The following is a 22,656-nucleotide window of genomic DNA, read 5'->3' on the forward strand; positions in this document are numbered from 1 at the left end:
CTATAACCCATCGTTTTTGTCATTTCGTCATTTTTTTCAAATCTTCAAAAATGATGAAAAACGGCACGCTATAGTATGCCGTACGATATGGGCTATAGCCCACGGTCCAAAATGATGAGAAACGAGGCTAACTTTTTTTTTCAAAATTTCAAAAAACATGGGCTATAACCCATCGTTTTTGTCATTTCGTCATTTTTTTCAAATCCTCAAAAATGATGAAAAACGGCGTGCCATAGTATGCCGTACGATATGGGCTATAGCCCACGGTCCAAAATGATGAGAAACGAGGCTAACTTTTTTTTTCAAAATTTCAAAAAACATGGGCTATAACCCATCGTTTTTGTCATTTCGTCATTTTTTTCAAATCTTCAAAAATGATGAAAAACGGCGTGCCATAGTATGCCGTACGATATGGGCTATAGCCCACGGTCCAAAATGATGAGAAACGAGGCTAACTTTTTTTTTCAAAATTTCAAAAAACATGGGCTATAACCCATCGTTTTTGTCATTTCGTCATTTTTTTCAAATCTTCAAAAATGATGAAAAACGGCGTGCCATAGTATGCCGTACGATATGGGCTATAGCCCACGGTCCAAAATGATGAGAAACGAGGCTAACTTTTTTTTTCAAAATTTCAAAAAACATGGGCTATAACCCATCGTTTTTGTCATTTCGTCATTTTTTTCAAATCTTCAAAAATGATGAAAAACGGCACGCTATAGTATGCCGTACGATATGGGCTATAGCCCACGGTCCAAAATGATGAGAAACGAGGCTAACTTTTTTTTTCAAATTTTCAAAAAACATGGGCTATAACCCACCGTTTTTTTCATTTTTCATTTTTTTCAAATCCTCAAAAATGATGAAAAACGGCGTGCCATAGTATGCCGTACGATATGGGCTATAGCCCACGGTCCAAAATGATGAGAAACGAGGCTAACTTTTTTTTTCAAAATTTCAAAAAACATGGGCTATAACCCATCGTTTTTGTCATTTCGTCATTTTTTTCAAATCTTCAAAAATGATGAAAAACGGCACGCTATAGTATGCCGTACGATATGGGCTATAGCCCACGGTCCAAAATGATGAGAAACGAGGCTAACTTTTTTTTTCAAAATTTCAAAAAACATGGGCTATAACCCATCGTTTTTGTCATTTCGTCATTTTTTTAAAATCCTCAAAAATGATGAAAAACGGCGCGCTATAGTATGCCGTACGATATGGGCTATAGCCCATGGTCCAAAATGATGAGAAACGAGGATAACTTTTTTTTTCAAAATTTCAAAAAACATGGGCTATAACCCATCGTTTTTGTCATTTCGTCATTTTTTTCAAATCTTCAAAAATGATGAAAAACGGCGCGCTATAGTATGCCGTACGATATGGGCTATAGCCCACGGTCCAAAATGATGAGAAACGAGGCTAACTTTTTTTTTCAAAATTTCAAAAAACATGGGCTATAACCCATCGTTTTTGTCATTTCGTCATTTTTTTCAAATCCTCAAAAATGATGAAAAACGGCGCGCTATAGTATGCCGTACGATATGGGCTATAGCCCATGGTCCAAAATGATGAGAAACGAGGATAACTTTTATCTTATTTTTAAATCTTGCCAACAGAATGAACAGGGACACATTATAGTAATGGGATTACTTTGTTGGAAATGTAACTAAGGAACTAACTACTAAATTGCAAAACTAACAAGTTACTTTATTCCGTTACCAATAAAAGTAGTCCCTTACATAACGCCGTTATTAATAGCGCCGTTACACCCAACACTGTGTATGAACCATGGTGGTGCAGAGGTTAAAATATAGAGATTAGGTGCCAGGCTACTGTTCAAAAGATACTTTATTGGTCACTAAGACATAAAACACAAGAACTTCTACTGAGCATGCTCACAACTCAGCCGGTGACATTACAATATCATCATCAGTACACAGAGGAGAAAGAGAACGCGGGGGGGCTGGAATGTGTGCCCCAAGTTGGCACCCCAAGGCTAACTTGTATTTCTATTAATTTGTGCTGTACAATTCATAATAGTTTAAGCAAAAGGCCTGAGGAAAGCCACTGTTCTTGGCTTGAACACTTAAAAAAAAATACACTAGTTTGTCTGGACAGGTTTAAAAAAATCATAATTAGTGCCAGTACGTTTTTTTGGTCATAGAATTTATAATCTCATCGGATCTCAAATGAACAACAATCAGAATAAAGGCGTTACACACCAAGAGCGTATCTGAAAATGTGTATGCGGATATATAGAACACTTTTCATGAATTGAAAGCTTGTAGATTAGCCGTTTTGGCATTTTAAGAATTGTGAACAATTTAGAACAGTGGTTTTCAACCAGTACGTGAGGGGGTTCCAGGTGGTCCCCAGAAAAATGATGAAGAGTTGGTAAACAAATGGACCCTTAATAGATCTTTAACTCTTGCGTGTAAAATCAAACTATTTTTATGCTCTCAATTGTTAAACATCTGCATTACTGCTATATGTACTACACAATAGAGCACAGAAGGCTGGCGTCAATATCGAGGGCGCAAATCCACGGGTTCATGTACTTTTTATTTACATTGTAATCCCATCCCATACGGGGATTTTAGACCGCCTCATAAGAACTGTGTTTGAAAAATAACCATGTCATCCCAGCCGTTACACTCATATGGATATGAAGAATCAACTGACTGAGAGAAAACGCTATTGTTACTGCTACTGAATTAGTTACATTTTCGCTAGAAACAGACTATCATATATGAGTGACTGACAATAACTCATATATGAGTGACTGACAATAACGCAGAGACAGCTTGTTTATTTTTGGACCACAATGCTTATATGAAACGATTTTAATTCAAAAAATTTCTTCAAAATCAAAAGACATGTTTCCATGTCAGTGGTGCTCAACCTTTTTCATGCCCCCATAATTATCTGTATTTAGCTGCGGACCCCCCATCTGAAAATATGTTGTTCCAGGGAACCCCCAGAAGCAAAGATTTGCTTGACTAAATAATAACTACAATGGATAGATTGGAACACAACAAGTTGGCTAGCCAACAGTGACGATATAAGATGTTTGCAAGGAAAAATAATACAATTTTATATGTTTAAAATCTTGGGGGAGCCAACTTCGCGCACAATCCCAGTGGTTCTCGAACGTTTTAACTTAGAAGACCGTCAATTTGGTATGCATTAGGCCACGGTGTAGCCCCATAACAGAGTATGCAAATGGTACCAAACGTACCCCATTTGCACACTCTCTGGAATTACAAACCTGGAAGTGTCCATTTGATTCCTACCCATCAATCGTTTCACTGGGGACCGCCTGGATCCCTTCAAGGGCCCCTGGGGGTCCTCCAGACCCCACTTTGAGAACCACCGAACACTGAAAGTGTTCAGTATTCTGTGTGATCAGCGTTTGTACATAAAATAAAAACCCAAATAAACGGTTGAATTATCTATCATATCACTGTCATGAGTGAGTTTGTATGTTTGCTGTTGTTGCTGTCGAGCAGAAACCTTTAACCTGCATATTTCAAATCTTTGCAAATGAACGTCACACTTCGTCACATCACAACTTTGTCTTAGAAACTTTAATTTGAAAATGAAACATTTATCGGACCAATGAAAAGTATTAACACCAGATTGTGACTAAATAATAACTACATTGGAACACAGGATCTTTCTTCCGGAAAGTAACGTTTTTTTGGACATACAAGATTTCCGCCCGACAGCGACACCATATTTATGTGGATGTAGTTGACGCGTGTGCATCATCGTTATGTTTCTCATCGTCACAGTTTCTCGGCGGGAGTAGAGTTGAGAAGAGTCTCTTTGTCCAGCAGAAGCTCTCCGAATCTCTGCTGTAGCTCTCTCTCTCTCTGGCTCTGTCTCTCCACGTCCTCACGCAGAGCCTGTGAGAGACACACACGTTGATGCTTAACATAAACAAATCCCCCCCCAGCCACCCCTCCCACAGTGAGGGGGGGGGGGATGAAATCATGTATTGCATGAGATGCATCTGTATTGAATTTACAATCGAAGCCCTCTGAAAGCCTTTACACAAGAACAGTGTTCATAGAAAACGGCAAAATAAAGTATCGTTTGCTGGGGTCCCTTTAGACGAGAACTGCGCAACAAAGTGAAAACACCTTCCAGGGTGGAAATCTTTGAAAACGCGGTTTCCTCCCGTCTCCATGTAAACGGGCAAAACGATGAATCCGCAAAACTTGTGACATGGCTCACGTGGGTTCACAACGCACATTTTTATTTCATTGATGCAGAGCCGCAGGTGATATAAGGATGTATTAAAATGAGCAAGCACTCCCTCGCCCCGGTCATCCTATACAAATGTAGCGACTAGCGATGGTGAATGTTAAACAAACAGTATGATAGGAAGTGAACGGCACAGTGCTGTTCTTCTTGTACATGGGTGACTGATCTATCTGGCCGTCCGTCACCGCCACATGCCAGCGAGGTGGCATGTTGATGAACACTACAGCGTGTTCATCAATGTTGGGTTCCCATGTAAAAGGTGAATACATTTTTTTTTCTCTGGCGACCATTCTCGTGTAACGGTGGCCTGAATTGAATCATCAGGTACCTACAGATTTCCACCCCTACGATGTCATAGCTCTTGTCTCCTGGGTATAAAGTAATGTATATAGTATGAGGTCATACCTCCTTTCTCCTGGGTATAGCGGTATCTTCTTGTTTCTTCAGCTGACTGAAGGTCTGGAGTTCAGTCGCTGCTTGTTCAACCTATTGAGACAAAAGGAGAAGCTTCTAAATAACAGCTGTATTTCTTCTGTAGAGCAGCAGCAGGGGTTGACACCAAGGTCTCACTTGCTAAAAAATCATGCCCACTTGCCCGAAAAGTTCATTATTATAGTGTTATTATAAGTAATTGAACACTTTTTTGTTTTTTACTTTCTGGGGCTGTGCGATAACATGTGATACCTACATTGTTCACACTTATTTCCTATTTTTAAATGTAGCAACAGTGAAAACAGAAAATAGGTAAACAGTGCTTTGATTTTACATTCCACAGACCAGAAGAGCTCTCTGGCCACTTTCAGCTGTTTAGACATATCTCGTGTTGTCATTATAGACTGTTGCGTCCCCTCTCAAACGAACACTTGCCCGGTCGGGCAAACTGAAAACAAACTCCACCTGCCCGAAAGTTTTATTTACCTGCAAGTGCCAGGGGCAGGTGGGCAACGCTTGGTGTCAACGCCTGCGCAGGTATATCACACGATAACATAATGTAACATACAGTTCTGAACCCACGACTATTGGGATGCTTGCATTTTATCTGACGTGTCTTAAACCAGTCCTCCTTGAGAAGCAGTAGTACAGGTAGTGGTACAGTGTGTGTTCTACCAACCTGCTCCCACAGCTCGCTGTGCTGCTTCAGAAGGCCCAGCGCTCTGGACTGGAAACCTCCCAGGAGGACCTTGAGTTTCTTCTCCAGCTTAGCGGCTCTACGAGCTTCTGCTGTCATGTGACCACGGTTCACCTGCACGGACGACGAGCACACGCACAGATGTTAATGGTTTTAGGACAGTTCCAGACTCCACAACTCAGGCTTTTGAATTTGAATCCAAGTAGGGCATAATTTACAGAAAAACACAAAATGTTGGAATAATGATGGTGTGTACTCTCTCACCTCTAGCTTTTTCTCCAGGCTTTCAATGCGGTCTTTCTTGGAGGCCAAGTTCGCTCTGGTGTACCTGGCCTGACCTGCTAGATACAGCACCTACACACATGACATGGGGAGAGAGATACAGGGGGCGGGTCATCACCGTGCTGGCTTGTGGTGGACATTTTGGTCCAAATTTAAACTGAGTGGACAATAATATGACCAAAGCGGGGCCCGCATGTAATTCAGACAGGGAATAAGTCCGACATGCGGATAGCGTCTGCTCCCGTGCTTGCGCTTATGGTTAGGTCAGACCAATGACTAGTCTGAACAACGTACTGCACCCGACCAAAAACACAAAGAGCTAACCCTGAATGACCACGACAGGTCTGTAACCCTGAGTGTACAAATGGACCTTTATGGCCCCTCAAGAGTTGGTACACTCAGAGTTAAGGGGATCCTTGCAAATAAAACAATTGAGAACCACTAGTACTAGTTGGACTCTTAAAATGCCATATTAGTGGCATAGTAAATACATATTCTGAAGTAAAGCCTGGAGACTTAACATTCAGTAATTGAGTCTATGATCAAAATAGGAACATTGTAATGGTTTTGTTAATGGTGTAACAAAATTCGCCACAGACACAACCAATTCTTTGCCTCCTCTCGTCCAATTTCCCCTCTCGTCCCATATCCCCTCCTCCTCCTCCCCACTCTCCTCTCCAATGTCTGAATGTTGTTAAGCTAATACATCCTTGTGAAACGTCGTGAAAAGAAAACGCCCACACACACACTAGCGCCGTGTCACAATAAAACATTGGCAAATGAATAATGAATAAATCACAGATTGAGGCTTCAAACCTTTGCCTTTATGAAATATTAGAGATATTTCTGGGAGATTGAACGTGTATTCTATCGCTACTTTGACCACCTATTTTCGGTGCTTGAGATGCTTCCATCAAATACATTAATATAATGTAATCCAAATGAGTGAAATCAGCCATGGCGACTGAAGAACTGTACCTGTCCGTAGCATTCTTCCCAGACTTGGCAGTAGGCCTCCATGCTGAGGTCACCGTGTCCCATTCCAGCCTTGACCACGTCCATCTCTGCCGTCAGCAGCGCCGAGGCCTGCACAGTCAAATTGTAGGCGCTTGCTCAATGTGCATGTACAGTACACCACCGTTAATGTATCATATTCATAACTGCATCTACACACAGTGAACACCATCACCCACCATCAACATGGCGAGGGGGGGGTTTACCCAGGCTAGGCAATTACTATAGAGCGTCGCAGTCCCCACCCCCTCGAGAGAACCGGAAAAGATATCCCCGTTTATTTTCCACATAGACTTTTCAGAAAGTATTTATTTTAGGCCTGACTTCAAAATTAAAACCCAGTTTTCTGAAATAAATATTTCCACGATTTTTCAAAAATAGCAGACCTACAAGCTTGTAGCGCGCCACTCGGTGCCGCGCTATGAGCTTGTATATCTGCTATTTTTCAATAGCTAAATTATAACAATGTTTAAAACACCAAAAGGGGTTCCCGCCCAAAATGGGTTAAAGACGTTTACGCCGCGGACAAAGCCAACTCTTGTCGTGACAAATCATGACAATAAACACAATGTTTTGGGCCAAACAAAGAATTAGAAAGTAGAAGAAAATGGCAGGTTACAACACTTTTTTTGTTGTTTTTCTTCTTTGTAATTATTCGTTTGTTCCAAAATATTGTGTTTGTCGTCATGATTTGTCACAACTCGAGTTGGCTTCGTACGACGCTTAACCCATTTTGGGCTGGAACCCCTTTTGGTGTTAGCATTATGTTATGCTTTAGCTATTGAAAAATAGCAGATCTACAAGCTACGAGCTTGTAGGTCTGCTATTTTTGAAAAATCAAAGTCACTGATATAGAAACATAGCTTTATCAGAAAACTGTCAGGATGTAGAAGACATTTTTTTAATCTGATTTTAGGTCAAAATGGGTTAAAAGGTATTTAAATAAATACTTTTTGAAATGTCTATGGGAAAAATGCATTGGGATTAATTTCCTGGGCCTGGCGTCGTCATGAAAGGGGACGGGACTGCGACGGTTGACGAGACTAATAAATAAATAACATCAGTGTGTCACCTGTTCCATCTCCTCGGTGCTGATTGGTTGGTAGGCGTGTGAGTCCAGGTAGGCTATGTGAGAAGCGTTGTTGGACGTGGAGGCGGGCCCCCGGGCCTTGCCGCGCTGCAATTGGCAGGCTGCGCTGAGTGACGGGTGATGCAGGCAGTCGTGGTGCAGCATGGTGATCATCTCCTGTTTGATCATCTCCTCTGCCAATTGGAGGTCAGAGAGAGGCTCCAAGGAGGCGGGGCGAAGGATGGACTCATTCACCTAGACACACACACGAATATGAAAGAAAGAAAGATAGATGCCTCATTGGCCGCTACAGTTCGTTGGAGCGATGCGTGTCAAACGTCGAAATTTATTCTGGCCGTAGTGCCCGATTTTAAACTTTGTTGTATGCTGAAAATAGCAGATCTACAATCTCATTGCTACAAAGACTTCTCTTTTAGTTCTATTGGATCTCTTCTCCACTAGTCTATTTTATTTGACCAAATTGTTAATAAAAACTAAGTTATGACGATTAAATACAGTACGTTTTTATTCTGTTTGTCATAAAAAAAAAGACAACACATTCACGATTAAAGCAAAATGAACGATTGAAAATGTTTGCGCAGCCAACAAGTCCTAACAGTGTGAAAGGAACCTCCAAAACACTAGCACTGTCTCCTAAACAATTAACACAATATGTAAAATTATGCTTTAGTAATACTAGAGCGGTGCCCGTTGGGCAAGTTGGAAATGAATGCCCCACCCAGTCATTATGTTCTTTGTCAGGCATGCGCATGTCAGAACATCAGAACAGGCCAGCTCCATATATGGAGATCTAGGGGTGATCAATGGGCAAATTTGGGCCCTGTCCAGGGGCTGAGCAGGGGCCTTGGGCAGAGGCTTTTGTGCTGGTTCTGGACAAGCATGGGTCCGACGGACTCAAGGCTGGGCACTGCACTCCCTGTGGTGGTGTTGAATTTGAAGTCGTGAGGCGAATGGTTCTCGAGTTACAGTATGTGGGTTACAGACGTACACACACGCAGAGACATGGTGTCAGTTACAGTATGTGGATTACAGACATACACACACACGTTGAGACATGGTGCATTTATAGATAAATTGTTCCTGCTGTTCTACATACTGCCAATGAAGAAATCGTCAATCATTGAAGCTTTAACTTTTGCCATTATGAAATATCCGACACCATTGCGGTTGTATGGAAGAGGTTTCTGATCATATTGCTAGTTTGACCACTTCAAATGCTCTGATGTTAAAATAATAAACGGAAAATAGCCGCATTGAGAGCTTGTAGATCTGTGTGTTCGCTGTGATGACTAAAACTATGGCAAAATATAGACAATTTCCTCAACAAATACAAACTAAATGTCAGGGAGGAACCAGTGGAGAAGAGATGTGTGTGTTGCCTCCAAAAATAGCATTTTTATCCTATGTCCTATTTTAACAGGTCGCTGGCACAATGGGGCAAGGCATCATGTTGAAGAGTGTGTGTGTGTGTGTGTGTGTGTGTGTGTGTGTGTGTGTACCCAATTAGGACTAGGCCGATTATAAATACTGAAAGATGTATACAAACTTTTCAAAAATGGTATGCTGCCATATACTGTTGTATGGCAATCAGAACCCCAAAGGGGTTCCTGTACTGAATGGGAAAAGTGACTAAGCTCACCTCAGTAGGTCTTGGTAGACTCCTCTGAACAGCAGTGTGCCTCAGCCTCAGTTCCTTCTCTTTTTCTAAGTCACGAACAGCCTGTAACACACACACACACACACACACACACACACACACACACACACACACACACACACACACACACACACACACACACACACACACACACACACACACACACACACACACACACACACACACACACACACACACACACACACACACACACACACACACACACACACACACACACACACACACACAGTGTAACAGTGTAACACACAGTAAGTTAATTTCCTTTCAATACTCCAACACCAGACAGGTTATGTAGCACAACATGAGTACAAGTATGTGTGAAAGGTTGTTTTTTTTTAAGTCGTCTACCTGCTTGCGGCACTCAATCTCAGAGGCGTCCTCTACGAAGCCCGACTCCATGTCAGTCTCCTCCATCTCGCTCTCAGCGTTTTCGGGAAGCACGATCTCAAAGTCGTTCTTGGGGAGTGGCAGCGACAGAAGGCCCTGTTTGAGCTGCTGCAGGCTCTCTCTCTGCTGCAGGGGGGGACAGACAGACCAGAGGGAATAATTTGACCAACTCAGAAACTAAATAAGTGTTTATTAACAGGTGCAGTGGCAGACAAAGTACTCAAACACCAGTACTTCTATACGTTCTTCTACAAGCCTATATCAATATCAGCCTATACCTATATCAGCCTATATCAAAAATAAGAAAAACTCAAAACAGGCTGACCAGCTGAAGAAATCATGACATTTCTGAGACCATTCATGGTCTCTGGAAGATGCTTCTAAAGACTTGTATTTCTATTGCTAGTTTGACCACTTTCATCTTAAAATAACAGATAATTAGCAGTCTACAAGCTCACAACACGTCACGCTGCGATGTTATTTTCGGTGCAGGGACACACTGGCTCCTGAGAACTTGCGTAATGTTACCAGGTGTTTGGCGTATGCCGGGTCCGCTAGTTGCTCCTCAGAGTTGATATTCAGCTTGTCCCGCAGTGGCGTGCGCACAGGGGTCAACCCAGGGGTTGACGCGGGGCCACGCGGGGTCAACGCGCCTCCCGGGGGTTGAGGGGTCATGCCCCCCTCTGCCCCCTGACCTGCTGTGGGGGTCCTACAGGAAACGACCAGTTAAGACACAAATCAATAAATCCATTATGGTAAAGTATTTAGACAAAACAGGGGCACACACAGATCAAAGACTGTGTGCCCACCAAAGTTAAGCTCTCTGCAAGCATATGAACAGTTTCCAAAAATGTCTATCACTGGAGCTCATGACAATTTGTCCCATAAATCACATCAAATAAATCCACGCAAGAGTTGTATAGATCCATATTAATCGTATGGACGCAGGAGCGTCCATTCTCTCTCGCCGGTAAGGAAGGCTCCTCGGACAAAAGGTACGTTATCGTTTAAAGTGGTTCTATCCCTGCTAAACAGACGTCCAAATGATACGTATTAATCCAAACCCCACAAGGATTTAATGAAAAGTGAAATGTTTGGCTGACCAACAGCCAAACTTTTTGGAGAAAAAAAAACATGTAACACAGGACGTTATATCAAAGCAAATAATGTATTTCTGCAAAGATTACACTTTGTTGTTATCGTCTGTACGTTGTTATTGTCTGTCCATGAAATCCAAACACTTGGGTGAAACAGGGTTCCACTGTTATCTGTGAACCTTGACCCACCTGAACGGAGTGGTGAGGACTGTGTTGGGTGTTTGGACCTGCTGCCGTGTAGGTGTGACTCCACTGAAGTCACTCTGGTGCAGAGGGGTGTTGAGACCACCTTTCAGGGGTGTGTCGATGTTGGTCAGAGCCATTAGGTTCTGAGCTTCCTGCACACACACACACACACACGGTTAAACTCTTCATAAGGCTGAATTAGCAGCAGCAGCGTCACAACATTGGCACGCTCTGCATAACCATAGAGTTACGAGGCAAAGTCTATGGTCTGTTGACTCAATGCTTTTCACAACCGGATGCTCGACAGCATAAAGCGTGGCGTCTCATTTCTGAAAAACTGATTAAGGCTGTAGACGAATATTCCATATTAGAATATTTAAAAGAATCTTTCAACGGCAGCTGGTCTTGTGAGATAAGAGAACAGTCAGTCGAAACAGAAGAGAGAAGTCTTGAATCTTTCTTTTACCGGTACTTAAGGTTGTGCGTTTTTTTTTGTTTTACGTTTAAATACATTTTATGAAATCTTGGCAGCCTTGACAGCCAAACCGTTGGTTTAGAGAACCAGTAGAGAGAATGGCAGCGCGTCCAATAACAGCTTTTAGACTGAGTCTAAAAGTAATGATGGACCGCAAGGACCTCTTTTTTTGGTGCTATTCTTTTTGGCTGTACTCGGCTATTTGCAGCATGCAACCAAGTGTAAAACCAAGAATTACGACGATATATAGCATTTTTTTTATTAAAAAATAAATATATAGTTCTGTTCCGTCTGTGTATTTATCTATTATGAAGATGGTGCTGACTGGCGTTTCACTTTTACTCTGTGTAGAGTTCTCAAATTCCGCCCGAACCGCCTGACGTTTTAGTGCCGGGTCGGGCCTAAACATCCATGCTAATTAGACGTGCCGAGCCTCGGGCCTGATCAGTTAGGGCCCAGATAGGTTCGGGCCTTCATTTTCAGGCCCGTTGAGAACTCTAGCGTGTGCATGTGTGCGTGTGTATGGTCACCTGCAGTATCTTGTCCTGGACAGCAGGGGTCCGAGGCGTGCGCAGGCCCGTTCCCATGGCGTTGGTGACGCTGTACTCTGACAGCAGCGTGGAGGAGGCGGAGTCAGTCAGGTCGTTCTCCTCTGCTGCCTGGCGGGCCACCTCGCTAGCCACGCCCAGTTTCACCACTTCCTCCAGCTCCGCGTCGCTGATCTACCCAAGAAACGATTTAAAAAGAATGAAAACGTAGAGTCAAAACATGGTGTACCACCATGACAAATAGGCCGCTCACAAACTTGTAAATGAACTACTTGATCATACTACAGCATCACACCAGGGGGGCAGTCAGACAGATATTTTGTGAAGCCACTAAGGAAATTAAAGCATATAATGGCCTGTTGTGGCGCTGTCATTGGGCCCAAAAAAAACCCATAGCCGCATAGAAGTCCATGTATTTGGGCCCAACTTCACCTAGACTTTACCTTAATAAACATGGTCATGAATACTTTTTGCTTCCAGTCACTAGTTTAAAGTCTCATTTCTAATGTCATAATATTCTTTTTGGAAAATGATGGTCCCATTTATAAAAAAAATGACCATAAAGTTGGGCATGTTCTGAGGGGCATGGCTACCGTTACAGTCTATGAACGGGATCCCCCACCCACTCGAGTCAAAATAAAAACCAACGAAGAAGAAGGGGGGAAGTCCCGCCTCGTTGTCTGGGCCAGCCAATGGGCCAGCTGGGCCCAAACGGATCTAGAAAGATGGCGACTTCCATTGCAAGGACTGACAGGCTTCATTCATTGTCTATATTCATGAGACACAGAGGTAGCTCCTGGATTGAAAGGTATAACAACGTATAGGTTACAACAGGTCTGTCTGTATTTCGATTGGGCCTTTTTACTCAAAGGCTTTCAGCTTTCAGGAAGGAACCAAAAATACACAGGGAAGACATATTTTAATATTATAACCATACCCGGGGGTCTATTAAGAGTAAGAGCAATCTTTAACCCATTAAGACCTGGAAGGCATCTAGTTTTTAACCACTTTAACCATTATTTAAACGTTAGCTGTTGAAAAAGATGTACAAGCTCTAGATCTGTTATTTTTGAAAAATCGTGAAAATGTGCGCAAATCTTGCACACAATTAATTATATTCTTTCCCAGCAAACGTTTTTTTTTTTTACTCACAACCATGCTTCTGGGAGGTCCCTGGAACTAAATATTTTGAGATGAATGTCAGCGGACAAATACAGATAATTCCATAGGGGTTCTTGCCATGAAAAAGCTTGAGTACCACTGATATAGTAACGTGGGTTTTTTTCAGAAAACTGTCATGATTTAGAAGACATTTTGTAGAATCTGGTCTCAGAACATAATGGGCAATGAGCAGGTCTGAGCGGAACTAACCTGAGGGGCGGGCAGCACCAGCTTGGATCTCTTCTTGGTGAACTCAGCCACGCCGCTGGTCTGCAGGATGGCCGACGGCAGGTCACTCTCCTTCTTCTTCTTGATCTTCGCCTTGTCCTTCTTCCTGTCCCTCTCCTCACGCTCACTGGGGGCACACACACACTTTTTAACCATGTGAAATGTGTTTTCTTTTTTTTCCTTTTCATGCTGCACAAACTGGTCTTTTAAACGGCACCTTAAGAAACAATGTACCTCCACCTTCATATGATGCTAAGGTTTCAAAATAACATACATGCACACAACTGCTTTCACGACATACAATCTAAATGTATAGATCATTATTTGTTCCATTTAACCCGTCTGCGGCGCCTGGAAAATAGAACTGTGTTCTTTTTTCTTTTTTTTTATATTTTTTATCCCACGATTTTTGTAACCCATTTTTCACCCCTGTGCCAATCATCTACTGTGATCCTGGGCTCTACACACCCTCCGCCAACCTGGGGAGAGCAACGGACTTAACTCATGCTTCCTTCATGCTTGAGTGTCCAAGTTGCTCCTTTACACCTGACAGGGGGGAGTTTCTGGGGAGAACTGTGTTCTATCGGCGCGCCGGGCGGTGCGGGACGGCGCGACGCGGCGGACGGAGCCGGTGTGCGATAGGTTCATTGAAAATAATGGAGGCGTGTGTGGTGTGTGGTGGGCTTGCGTCTCTCACTTGCGCAGCTCTCCATCTAGGTGCTGCTGTCGGAGGCGTTTGAAGTTTGGCTCCAGAGGGTTGTACTGCTCCATGCTGGTGTCATAGAATCCCTGCAGAAAACAAACACAAATGGTGCATATATAGATTTTGTTCTCAAAGTGGAGACCCAGCAAAAGCAGTTAACATAGCATCACAATCATTTTAACAACTTTATCCATTTATATATATATATATATTACATATTTGATATAAAAAAATAAGCAGATGTAGAAGCTCACAGTGTGCAGAGCTGCGAGCTTGTACATCTGCTATTTATGAAATTTTTCTTTTTGTAATCTTGGATTTGAAGTATTGGATTTATTTAATTTCAGACGGGGGTCCGCGGTGAAATAAATGTCATATTTCATGGGGGCCCATGAAAAGGTTTTGGAACCACTGATACCCCAGGGAAGGGAATGTTTTGACGCCTGAATTTTATTATAATCAATTGAATTGATTAGTTTGATTTAACTGTTAGTCGTTAGCGGTGGGAACTCTGTACCGTAGGACCTGCTCGTTACCTGAGATGGTTTCTTCTCGAAGGGGATTTCGGCGTTGTAATCGACACCTCGCTTCTTCTTCCTCTTCTTCTGGATGTCTATTCCTGCCGCTCGCAACTCCCGGCGCTTCTGCAGCGCTGCCAAACGCCTGGTAGAGAGAGAGAGCATGAGAGTAGTGTCTTATCGATTGTGTGTGTGTGTGTGTGTGTGTGTGTGTGTGTGTGTGTGTGTGTGTGTGTGTGAGACGATACTTCCCCACAAGTATAGAAGAATTTGAGAAATAGACTAAGGATTATATTCCTGGTACTCACAAAAACAATGGTTGAATCATTTAAAAAAAAAGATGTTAAAAGATGGGTTTACAATTGGACAAAGATTCATTCAGGTTGGGCTTAGGGTCAGGATTAGGCATTTAGAAGTTAGGTGTGTGTTGTGTGCGATACCCTATAAACGTTAAAAAGTTTGCAAAGAACTGGTGAAGCAGAGACAACAGTACCTGGCTTCCTCCAGCTGTTTCTCTCTGGCCTTCCTCTTTGCCTTCTTGCCCTGCGTGTTGGCCAGTCTGGCCCTGGCCTCTGACAGCATCTCCAGCTCATCTGTAGTACGTACACACGCACACGGAGACCATTATTCAGCTACATTCCCACCGTCAGATGAAATATATTTCTAGACGCTTGAATCACTTCGTGTTGGTCCAGACGCTGGCTATTGTGACGGGACAAGTTAACATGTGAGTGTTCAATAGATAACTCCTGTCTTAGCTGCGCTGCATGGGCTCCATGTCCATTTCAGAATAAATGCCAATGGTCATCTTAATGAGAACTTTAATGTTTTTCCTCTTTCCCAGACAGCAGTAGCCTACTGCCCGGCACGATTGAGCAGGCCCTCCCGCAAATTCCATTTGTTGACTCAAATACCAATTCATGGGCTTGATTTGATAGCTATAAAATTGTACATAAGGACCCCTCCCATCTTATTTTCCAGTGTTAATTTAACCAAATAGACCAGTGAGGGGGAGGGTCCAGTTATTAAAGGTTTTAAATTATCGTCATGTTGATTTAAGTGATGTGGCCCTGTCCTTATGCTCAGGTACCTTCGTCCATGTCAACAGGGTCGGGTCTGGCAGGCTTGGTTTCAGGGTTGGGGTCAATCTCTCCTGGCTTTAACTTTCTGGGGTCATCTCCAGCTTCCTCCTCGTTGTCCTTCTGAGCAGCCTTGTCTCTGGACACACGGACACGGGCACACATATTTTAGTCAACTGAAATAAAAATGCTCGTAGTGTGAGTGCCGCGAAAATGTGGCGCAAATCTTTGAAAATATATGTATGCTTTCACAGCGTTAAATGTTCCGTACAGCAGGAACTCGTAGTGCTCCAGGCACTGTGCGGCCGTGCGTCCTATGATGGGAGCGATGGTCCTCCACTGGGTGGGCATCAGCTTGGCCAGGTGCAGCAGCTTCTCCTCCTCCTCCCTGGACCACTCCGTCTTCTTGATGCTGGGGTCCAGCCATTCATACCTGCACAGTGCACACACACAACATACTGTAAGAGCGCCGTACCAACCTTCCACTCTGACTCACAGTATTTATGGATTCAAGTACAATAAAAAATATTACGACTTACCATCTGGCTTTACATTGTTTGGCAGACTTGCGATGCAGCAGAGAGGCAATACGAGACCATTGGTTTTTGCCATATTTCATCACAGCCGCCTTCAAGATCTCATCCTGGATAAAGAAGACAGAATTTGGAAGTTAGTCAGTCACACGCTGGTCAGTATCATGGTGTCTTATAAGACAGTGATTCACATCAGTGATTCACAACTGAACTGAGCCTTTTAAACTTGCTCATTTTTAAAGGTTTTTAACCCTAGGACCACAATATAATAACAAGTGTATTGTTAGACGTGATTTGGTCCGTCATTGGGTCCACGATTCCTTTACCGACATGATGCACACTAAAGCAGTGGTTCTCAAAGTGGGTGCTGTGGCACCGTAGGGTGCCTTGGCGCAAGTCCAGGGGTGCCTTAGAAAGAATACTTTGATAATATTTGGAATCCATCAATATCACTTAAGTTTAACCATCAATACTCAGTCAAACGGACCTGTGTTGCATGTTCTTTTTCAATCTACACCCAATCTCGTTGTCAGGCAAAAGATAACACAAAAAAGGTCCTGGGGACTTGTTTCCATTGTGGTCCAATATAGCATACAAATTACACAATAATACATTTCATCAACAACAAATACAAAACATTATATTTTCGTATAGTAAAAATTAAAATTAGCCATCAGTCATTCAGCTGACACACCTCTGGCCGGGCCACATGTTGAGAACCACCAATGTGTTTTGATGAATTGAATATTAAGGACACTCTAGCCCAAGATTTAGACTCTGGTAGATTTATTTATAGATTCTGACATCTTCACTATGTCAGAATCGATAAATACATCTACGAGAGTCTAAATCTGAGGCTAATGACACTTAACTCCACCTCAATGGAAATAAGCCATGATAGGCTTTCTTCTTGCGTTTAAATCCACTTAGCAGACCTCTTATTAAACTCTACTTTCTTGTGCTTGTTTTTCTGCAAACTGTAAATAAAGTATTCAATCAATCAATACCACTGCATTAGCACATAGTGCAATGCTGCTTCCTTCCTTGCAATGTGTATAAAGTGAAGTACCACTGACTGACATGACGTACGAGTAGCTCTGGTCCATAGCTCTATGCAACGCATTAGAGCTATGGACCAGAGCTAAAGTACGAGTACCAGAGCTAATGTACGAGATGCATACAGGCTCCAGAAGCTAACGTATTAGCTTTACTGCATGGTTTTCTGTGGTATTTTTGTTGTTGCAATAATAGCATTTGTATTATAATAAAGCATGTCAATACAATGTGTAAAAGTAAACGAAACTGCTAATGGGTCATTCAATAGCAGCCAAACACTGTTAGCCAAGCAGGCTATTATTCTGGAAGTAGCGGCTACATGCTAATTAAACCCCGTTGACTTTAGTTGCTGCTGGTTAGCTTCGCAGCTAACCTGTGTTAGCTGCTAACCATGTAAACACGTACCTCCGTGTTGCGCCAAACGCCTCCTTTAATCATAATTCGCGGCATTCTTGCGGCGGTTTATTCCTCTCCTCCGTTCAGTAAAACAAAAATAAATAAACACTGGACCTCAGTTAATCCAGATATTTAATGTAAAGACGTTGACAAAACGACCGGGCAGACAAACAAACCCAAAACTACATGAAATGAATAAAGCAGCGCTGCGCTCGAGCGTGTATCACCACACCGGAAACAGGAACAATTTCTAACGCAATGCATCCGGTTCTTCTTCTTGTGATTTCCGGCAGACTGGATGCCTTTCGGCACAATGCTGCCTCCTACTGGTCGGGAGTATACCTCCTTTCTGTCAGTGTTGCTGCCATGAAATTAAGCACCGCTTTTACAGTCTTTGCCTGCTGGTTAATGCATTATGGCTACAAACTCTTGTTATTTATTTATTCTTCTTTTTCCTTTTTATATTTTTTTGTGAGGGGTGACTTCTTTTTCTAAGTAATAATTAATGCCACAATTAAATAAATGAGAATGGCAATGAAATTAACAAAAGACATAATGAAATAAAATTAATAAAAGAAAGATAATGATTTCGTTGTCGTGTTTATTTATTTCGTTATAGTAGGCCTACGTAGCCTATTTATTATTATGTCGTCATTATCTTCAGAAATGTAGCCTATGAATGTGGAAAGGTAGGACATCTACTGGTTGACAAGTGGTATTGCATGAAGGTCAAATCAAGAGTTTTATGCTAAAACTAACTTTAATCAGAGATGGAGAAGTACCAACATTTTTTTTATACTTAAGTAAAAGTATCAATAGGCTACCCTATTATAGAAATAGTCTGTGACAAGTAAAATTTTATATTCAATAATTTAAAGTAAAAGTAATCATATGCAGAAGGTCCCATTTCACACGTTTTCAATAAATGTATACAATGTATAAAAACTAAATTCTTTGTCTGGGCTACTCTTGAACTAATTATTTCATCAATGGGGTGTGGCATGGAGGTGGTCAGCCTGTGGCACTGGCACTGTGGGCAGTGTCAGGTCCTGCTGGAAAAGGAAATCAGCATCTCCATAAAGTTTGTCAACATATGGAAGCACACAGTGCTCTAAGTCTAAAACAGGGGTAGGATCAATTGACTATCTGGTTCTGAGCTGACTTGTAAACACAGAAACAACAGCTGGTTGTCGGGAGTGCGATCATTTTTTTTATTTTTTGTATACCGAGATACATCATATGATTACTGACATTTGCACAAAATGATACCAGGCTACATGTACAGTATGATCAAAACACATTTACCACAACACAGACACACGTAGATCAACATGACAAGAGACATGCAGAAACAAAGGTCCCGGAGTCTGAGGACAGGGTGAGGGTTAGCGAACTACTGTACACCGTCACTGACCAATGGCTGGCCAGAACACAAAGAAGTGTAACCAATCACGTTATCACGATGAGCGACGTCACAGATTGACCAGGTCCAAGTGATTAGGATCAGGGAGAGATGGAGAGGAGAGAGGTAATACCGAACATATTAGCACAAATTATTAACACTGAGCACCATAACAAATAAGTTCCTCATAAATAATGTGTCTTCAATTACATATAGATATTTAACTCTGATAGAAGTTACACATCATCCCATATAATATTGTTTTATAATTTTCCATACACCCCCCCCCCCCCCCCCCCCCGACACCCCCCACGCACGCACACACACACACACACACACACACACACACACACACACACACACACACACACACTCACACACACACACACACACACACACACACTCACACTATCACTCTCACACACTCTCTCTCTCTTTCAATCTTGCACTCTCTCTACACCTTTGTACAGTTTTATTTTCGGTCAACAAAGAAGTAATACTTCTGGACACAGTAGGGTCACAGCAGGGTTAGTTGAAGGTCATGTCAAGGTCTGGGGAGGTTTTTTGGCGGGGGGTGATTGGGGTCAAGCTTGGGGTGGGGTGGGGGGGGGGGGGTCACATGCAGACTGATATGTACACCGTTTTATTCCCCCTCTCCTTCATCCACCCCCATCCCCCTCCTTCCCTCCCTCCCTCTCTTATTCTGTTCATCTCTCATGCAGTGAGTTCACACTGGTAGGTACAAAGCTATACAGTCTACCATTTCTTTTCGATGGAAGCCAGCGACATCATGAAGATACAAAGCCACAGTGCGCCTGACGTTCGTAGCTGCTACAAAAAAGCGACAACAAATACCAAAGCTACAAATCCAAGTTGTGCTGGCTTGAACAACTTCAGCTACAAAGCTAATTTACAAAACGACAAACTGTTGTTCGACCATTTGCTCGCCACACAATATTCTTGCGTGTCCGACGCACACCAGGCGAAGTCAACAAGCTCGTTGTGCGACAGATAAACAGCAGCTCCGTGACAGGTTATGCTGCTTTGCTTCGTATCTTTTGCGTCTTTCGTATATGCCAGTGTGAACGCAGCAGCTATTATACTTTGTTGTACAGCGGCGTGAGCATGACTATAGGCATGCTGCTTCCTTTGTCCCTCTCTCTTCCCCCGCCTCCATCCCTCCCTCCCTCCCTCCCTCCCTCTCTCCGCCCGTCTCCCTCTATTTCAGGTCGCCGGCGTCCCCTGCAATGGTCTTCTTGATGCGCAGCAGCATGGTGGTGAGCCACTGGTCCAGGCGAGACACCGAGTCAAAGTCCTTCACCGCCTCCGTGAACGCCTCTGCGTTCTGCTCCTCGTGTGCGTCCAGAAGTTTCTGCATCGACAAAAAACGTGAACTTATTTTACTTTCTCTTTGAAATAAGGCACTCCCAACTCACATCAGAGTTGGGACACCCCCACCACGTCCAAAAGCACACTCAAAACCCACATTTTCATAATTGCATTCCCTACATAAATCCCAACGCCCTTTTTTGTTTACAGTTCTTTTCTTTATTTTAGTTTTTAACCATTTTAACTAGTATTTTCTAATACAGTTGGTTTTATTAGTTTGTCCTGTAAAGTGACTTTGAGTACCTAGAAAAGCGCTATATAAATGTATTATTATTTTATTATTAAATATATTATTATTAAATAACGTTGAGCTAGAAGATGAGCTACAGTATATGGTTTGTATATAAGTAACTGTCAGACTGCTGAATTATGCCTGACGAAGGTCATTAGTGCCTCTCCTTCAACAAATGCACTATTCTTTTTGTTTTTTTAAGATATTCTTTTGCGGCTTACGCCTTTTATTGGTTTTTTGAAGGGACAGACAGTAGGCTGACAGGAAACGAGAGAGAGATGGGGGATGACATGCAGTAAAGGCCGCGTCGGGCTCGGGAGTCGAACCTGCGGCACACTGCGACTGGATTACCAGTCGGGTGCCCAGACGGTTACGCCACCGCCTGGGCCAACAAATGCACTCTTGTACCGTGCAGTTTGGCAGTGTGTGACCGTATTCTTTTATTATTAATATGCCTACGCACCTGCACTTTATGCTTTTATTCTAGGTGTGCAAACGTTTTTCTCAACACTTGACATGAGCTATCACAAAGGTGAAAGAAATCATGATTCATATTCGTGTTTGACAGGAAGTAATTAAGATTGGACTTTTATGTACCTTTGACATTACACGCGTAATGTATGCTCTAGTAGTCTAATTGTGTCTCTTTAATGTCTTTAACTCCTTTTTCTGTATTTACCTTTGACCTTTTAGACAACACTACACCTGCTCTGAAGGGCATGGGACAACACATGTTTTCAGACAGAGGCATTGACAAACACAGATACAGCCACAGAAAACAAATACAACTACTGACAATGATGATTTACTGGTTACTGATGGTAAATACATGGCCAATGTTCTGCCTAAAATGATATCAGAAGCTCTTTACACGAAAACATTTGCACTCAAAACATCCACAATATAAATACGAGTGTTTGTGTTTTATCCTTTTTTAAGTTACGTACAAATGTACAGCATGTTCATGTGTGCATTTTATCAATAATATGTCTTTGTCTCTCTCTGAGAGACACAGACAGACAGCAGGAGAGAGAGAGAGAGAGAGAGAGAGAGAGAGAGAGAGAGAGAGAAAGAGAGGGAGAGAGAGACCATTACCTTTAAAAGTTTAAGTTCTCTGGAATCTGAAAATGCTGGGAACATCTCTTCATACTTCTCAATGGCCAGCTGGAGTGGACGCGCACACACACACACGCACGCACGCACGCGCGCACGCGCACACACGCACACACGCACACGCACACACACACACACACACACACACACACACACACACACACACACACTGATTAAATAAATCTTCGCCTAGTCATTTATTAGAGTTCCCCAGCTCACACTGGGTTAGTGTCAGAATAGTGAAAAATAGCAGATCTACACTTCACAATGCATTGCAGATGATGCAATGTGAGTGAGCGTGTGTAGAACTAGATTAGCTAATTGTCACTAGTTTAGTTCTGGGCTTACGTGGCTAATCAGCACGCAAAAAAGGTAATTGATGGAATAGTCGCTATTAATAATTGAAGTAAGTAATACCTTTGCATTGAGTTCATCCACGATGAAGTGGCACAGCGACGCTTTGAAGAAATATTCTTTAGCGTTGTACTTCAACAGAGGATTGTCCATCGTGTTGGTAGCCACCTGTTGTGAGAGCAAGCACATACGGCTGTCACAATTACAATTTAGTTATTATATTTAGTAGACGCTCTCGTCCAGTATCTTACGAAGTGCAAGATCAGACTAAATGGCTTGAATCCCGAGTCAACAAGGATAAATCACATAAGTAGAGAAGAAGAAACAATTAGCG

General features: G+C 42.6%; 2 protein-coding genes across 2 annotated transcripts in view; both read right to left on the reverse strand.

Moving 5' to 3' along the window:
• Positions 1–1,833: 1,833 nt before the first annotated feature.
• Positions 1,834–18,055, reverse strand: cdc5l (CDC5 cell division cycle 5-like (S. pombe)). The gene is made up of 19 exons (XM_080782699.1): positions 17,842–18,055; positions 16,387–16,490; positions 16,119–16,280; positions 15,859–15,986; positions 15,262–15,361; positions 14,787–14,913; positions 14,245–14,336; positions 13,530–13,674; positions 12,141–12,332; positions 11,139–11,287; positions 10,381–10,561; positions 9,814–9,978; positions 9,427–9,507; positions 7,770–8,021; positions 6,662–6,769; positions 5,666–5,755; positions 5,384–5,515; positions 4,678–4,758; positions 1,834–3,911 (listed from the first exon to the last, which is right to left on the reverse strand). Exons 1-19 carry the CDS (start codon positions 17,884–17,886, stop codon positions 3,792–3,794), a joined length of 2,454 nt encoding a protein of 817 aa, XP_080638825.1. The 5' UTR covers positions 17,887–18,055; the 3' UTR covers positions 1,834–3,791.
• A 2,398-nt stretch (positions 18,056–20,453) lies between these two features.
• The window catches only part of napba (N-ethylmaleimide-sensitive factor attachment protein, beta a), a gene marked incomplete at its 3' end in the record, with an annotated part of 11,361 nt that continues 9,158 nt past the window's right edge, over positions 20,454–22,656 (reverse strand). Inside the window, exons 8-10 of the mRNA XM_080782709.1 lie at positions 22,386–22,490; positions 21,951–22,019; positions 20,454–20,606 (exon numbers count right to left, since the gene is read on the reverse strand). Coding sequence (XP_080638835.1) covers positions 20,454–20,606; positions 21,951–22,019; positions 22,386–22,490 — 327 coding nt within the window. The remainder of the gene's footprint in view (positions 20,607–21,950; positions 22,020–22,385; positions 22,491–22,656) is intronic.

Source organism: Protomyctophum bolini, assembly GCF_963924005.1.
Source record: "Protomyctophum bolini genome assembly, chromosome: 14".
In the NCBI taxonomy this organism is placed as follows: Eukaryota; Metazoa; Chordata; class Actinopteri; order Myctophiformes; family Myctophidae; genus Protomyctophum; species Protomyctophum bolini.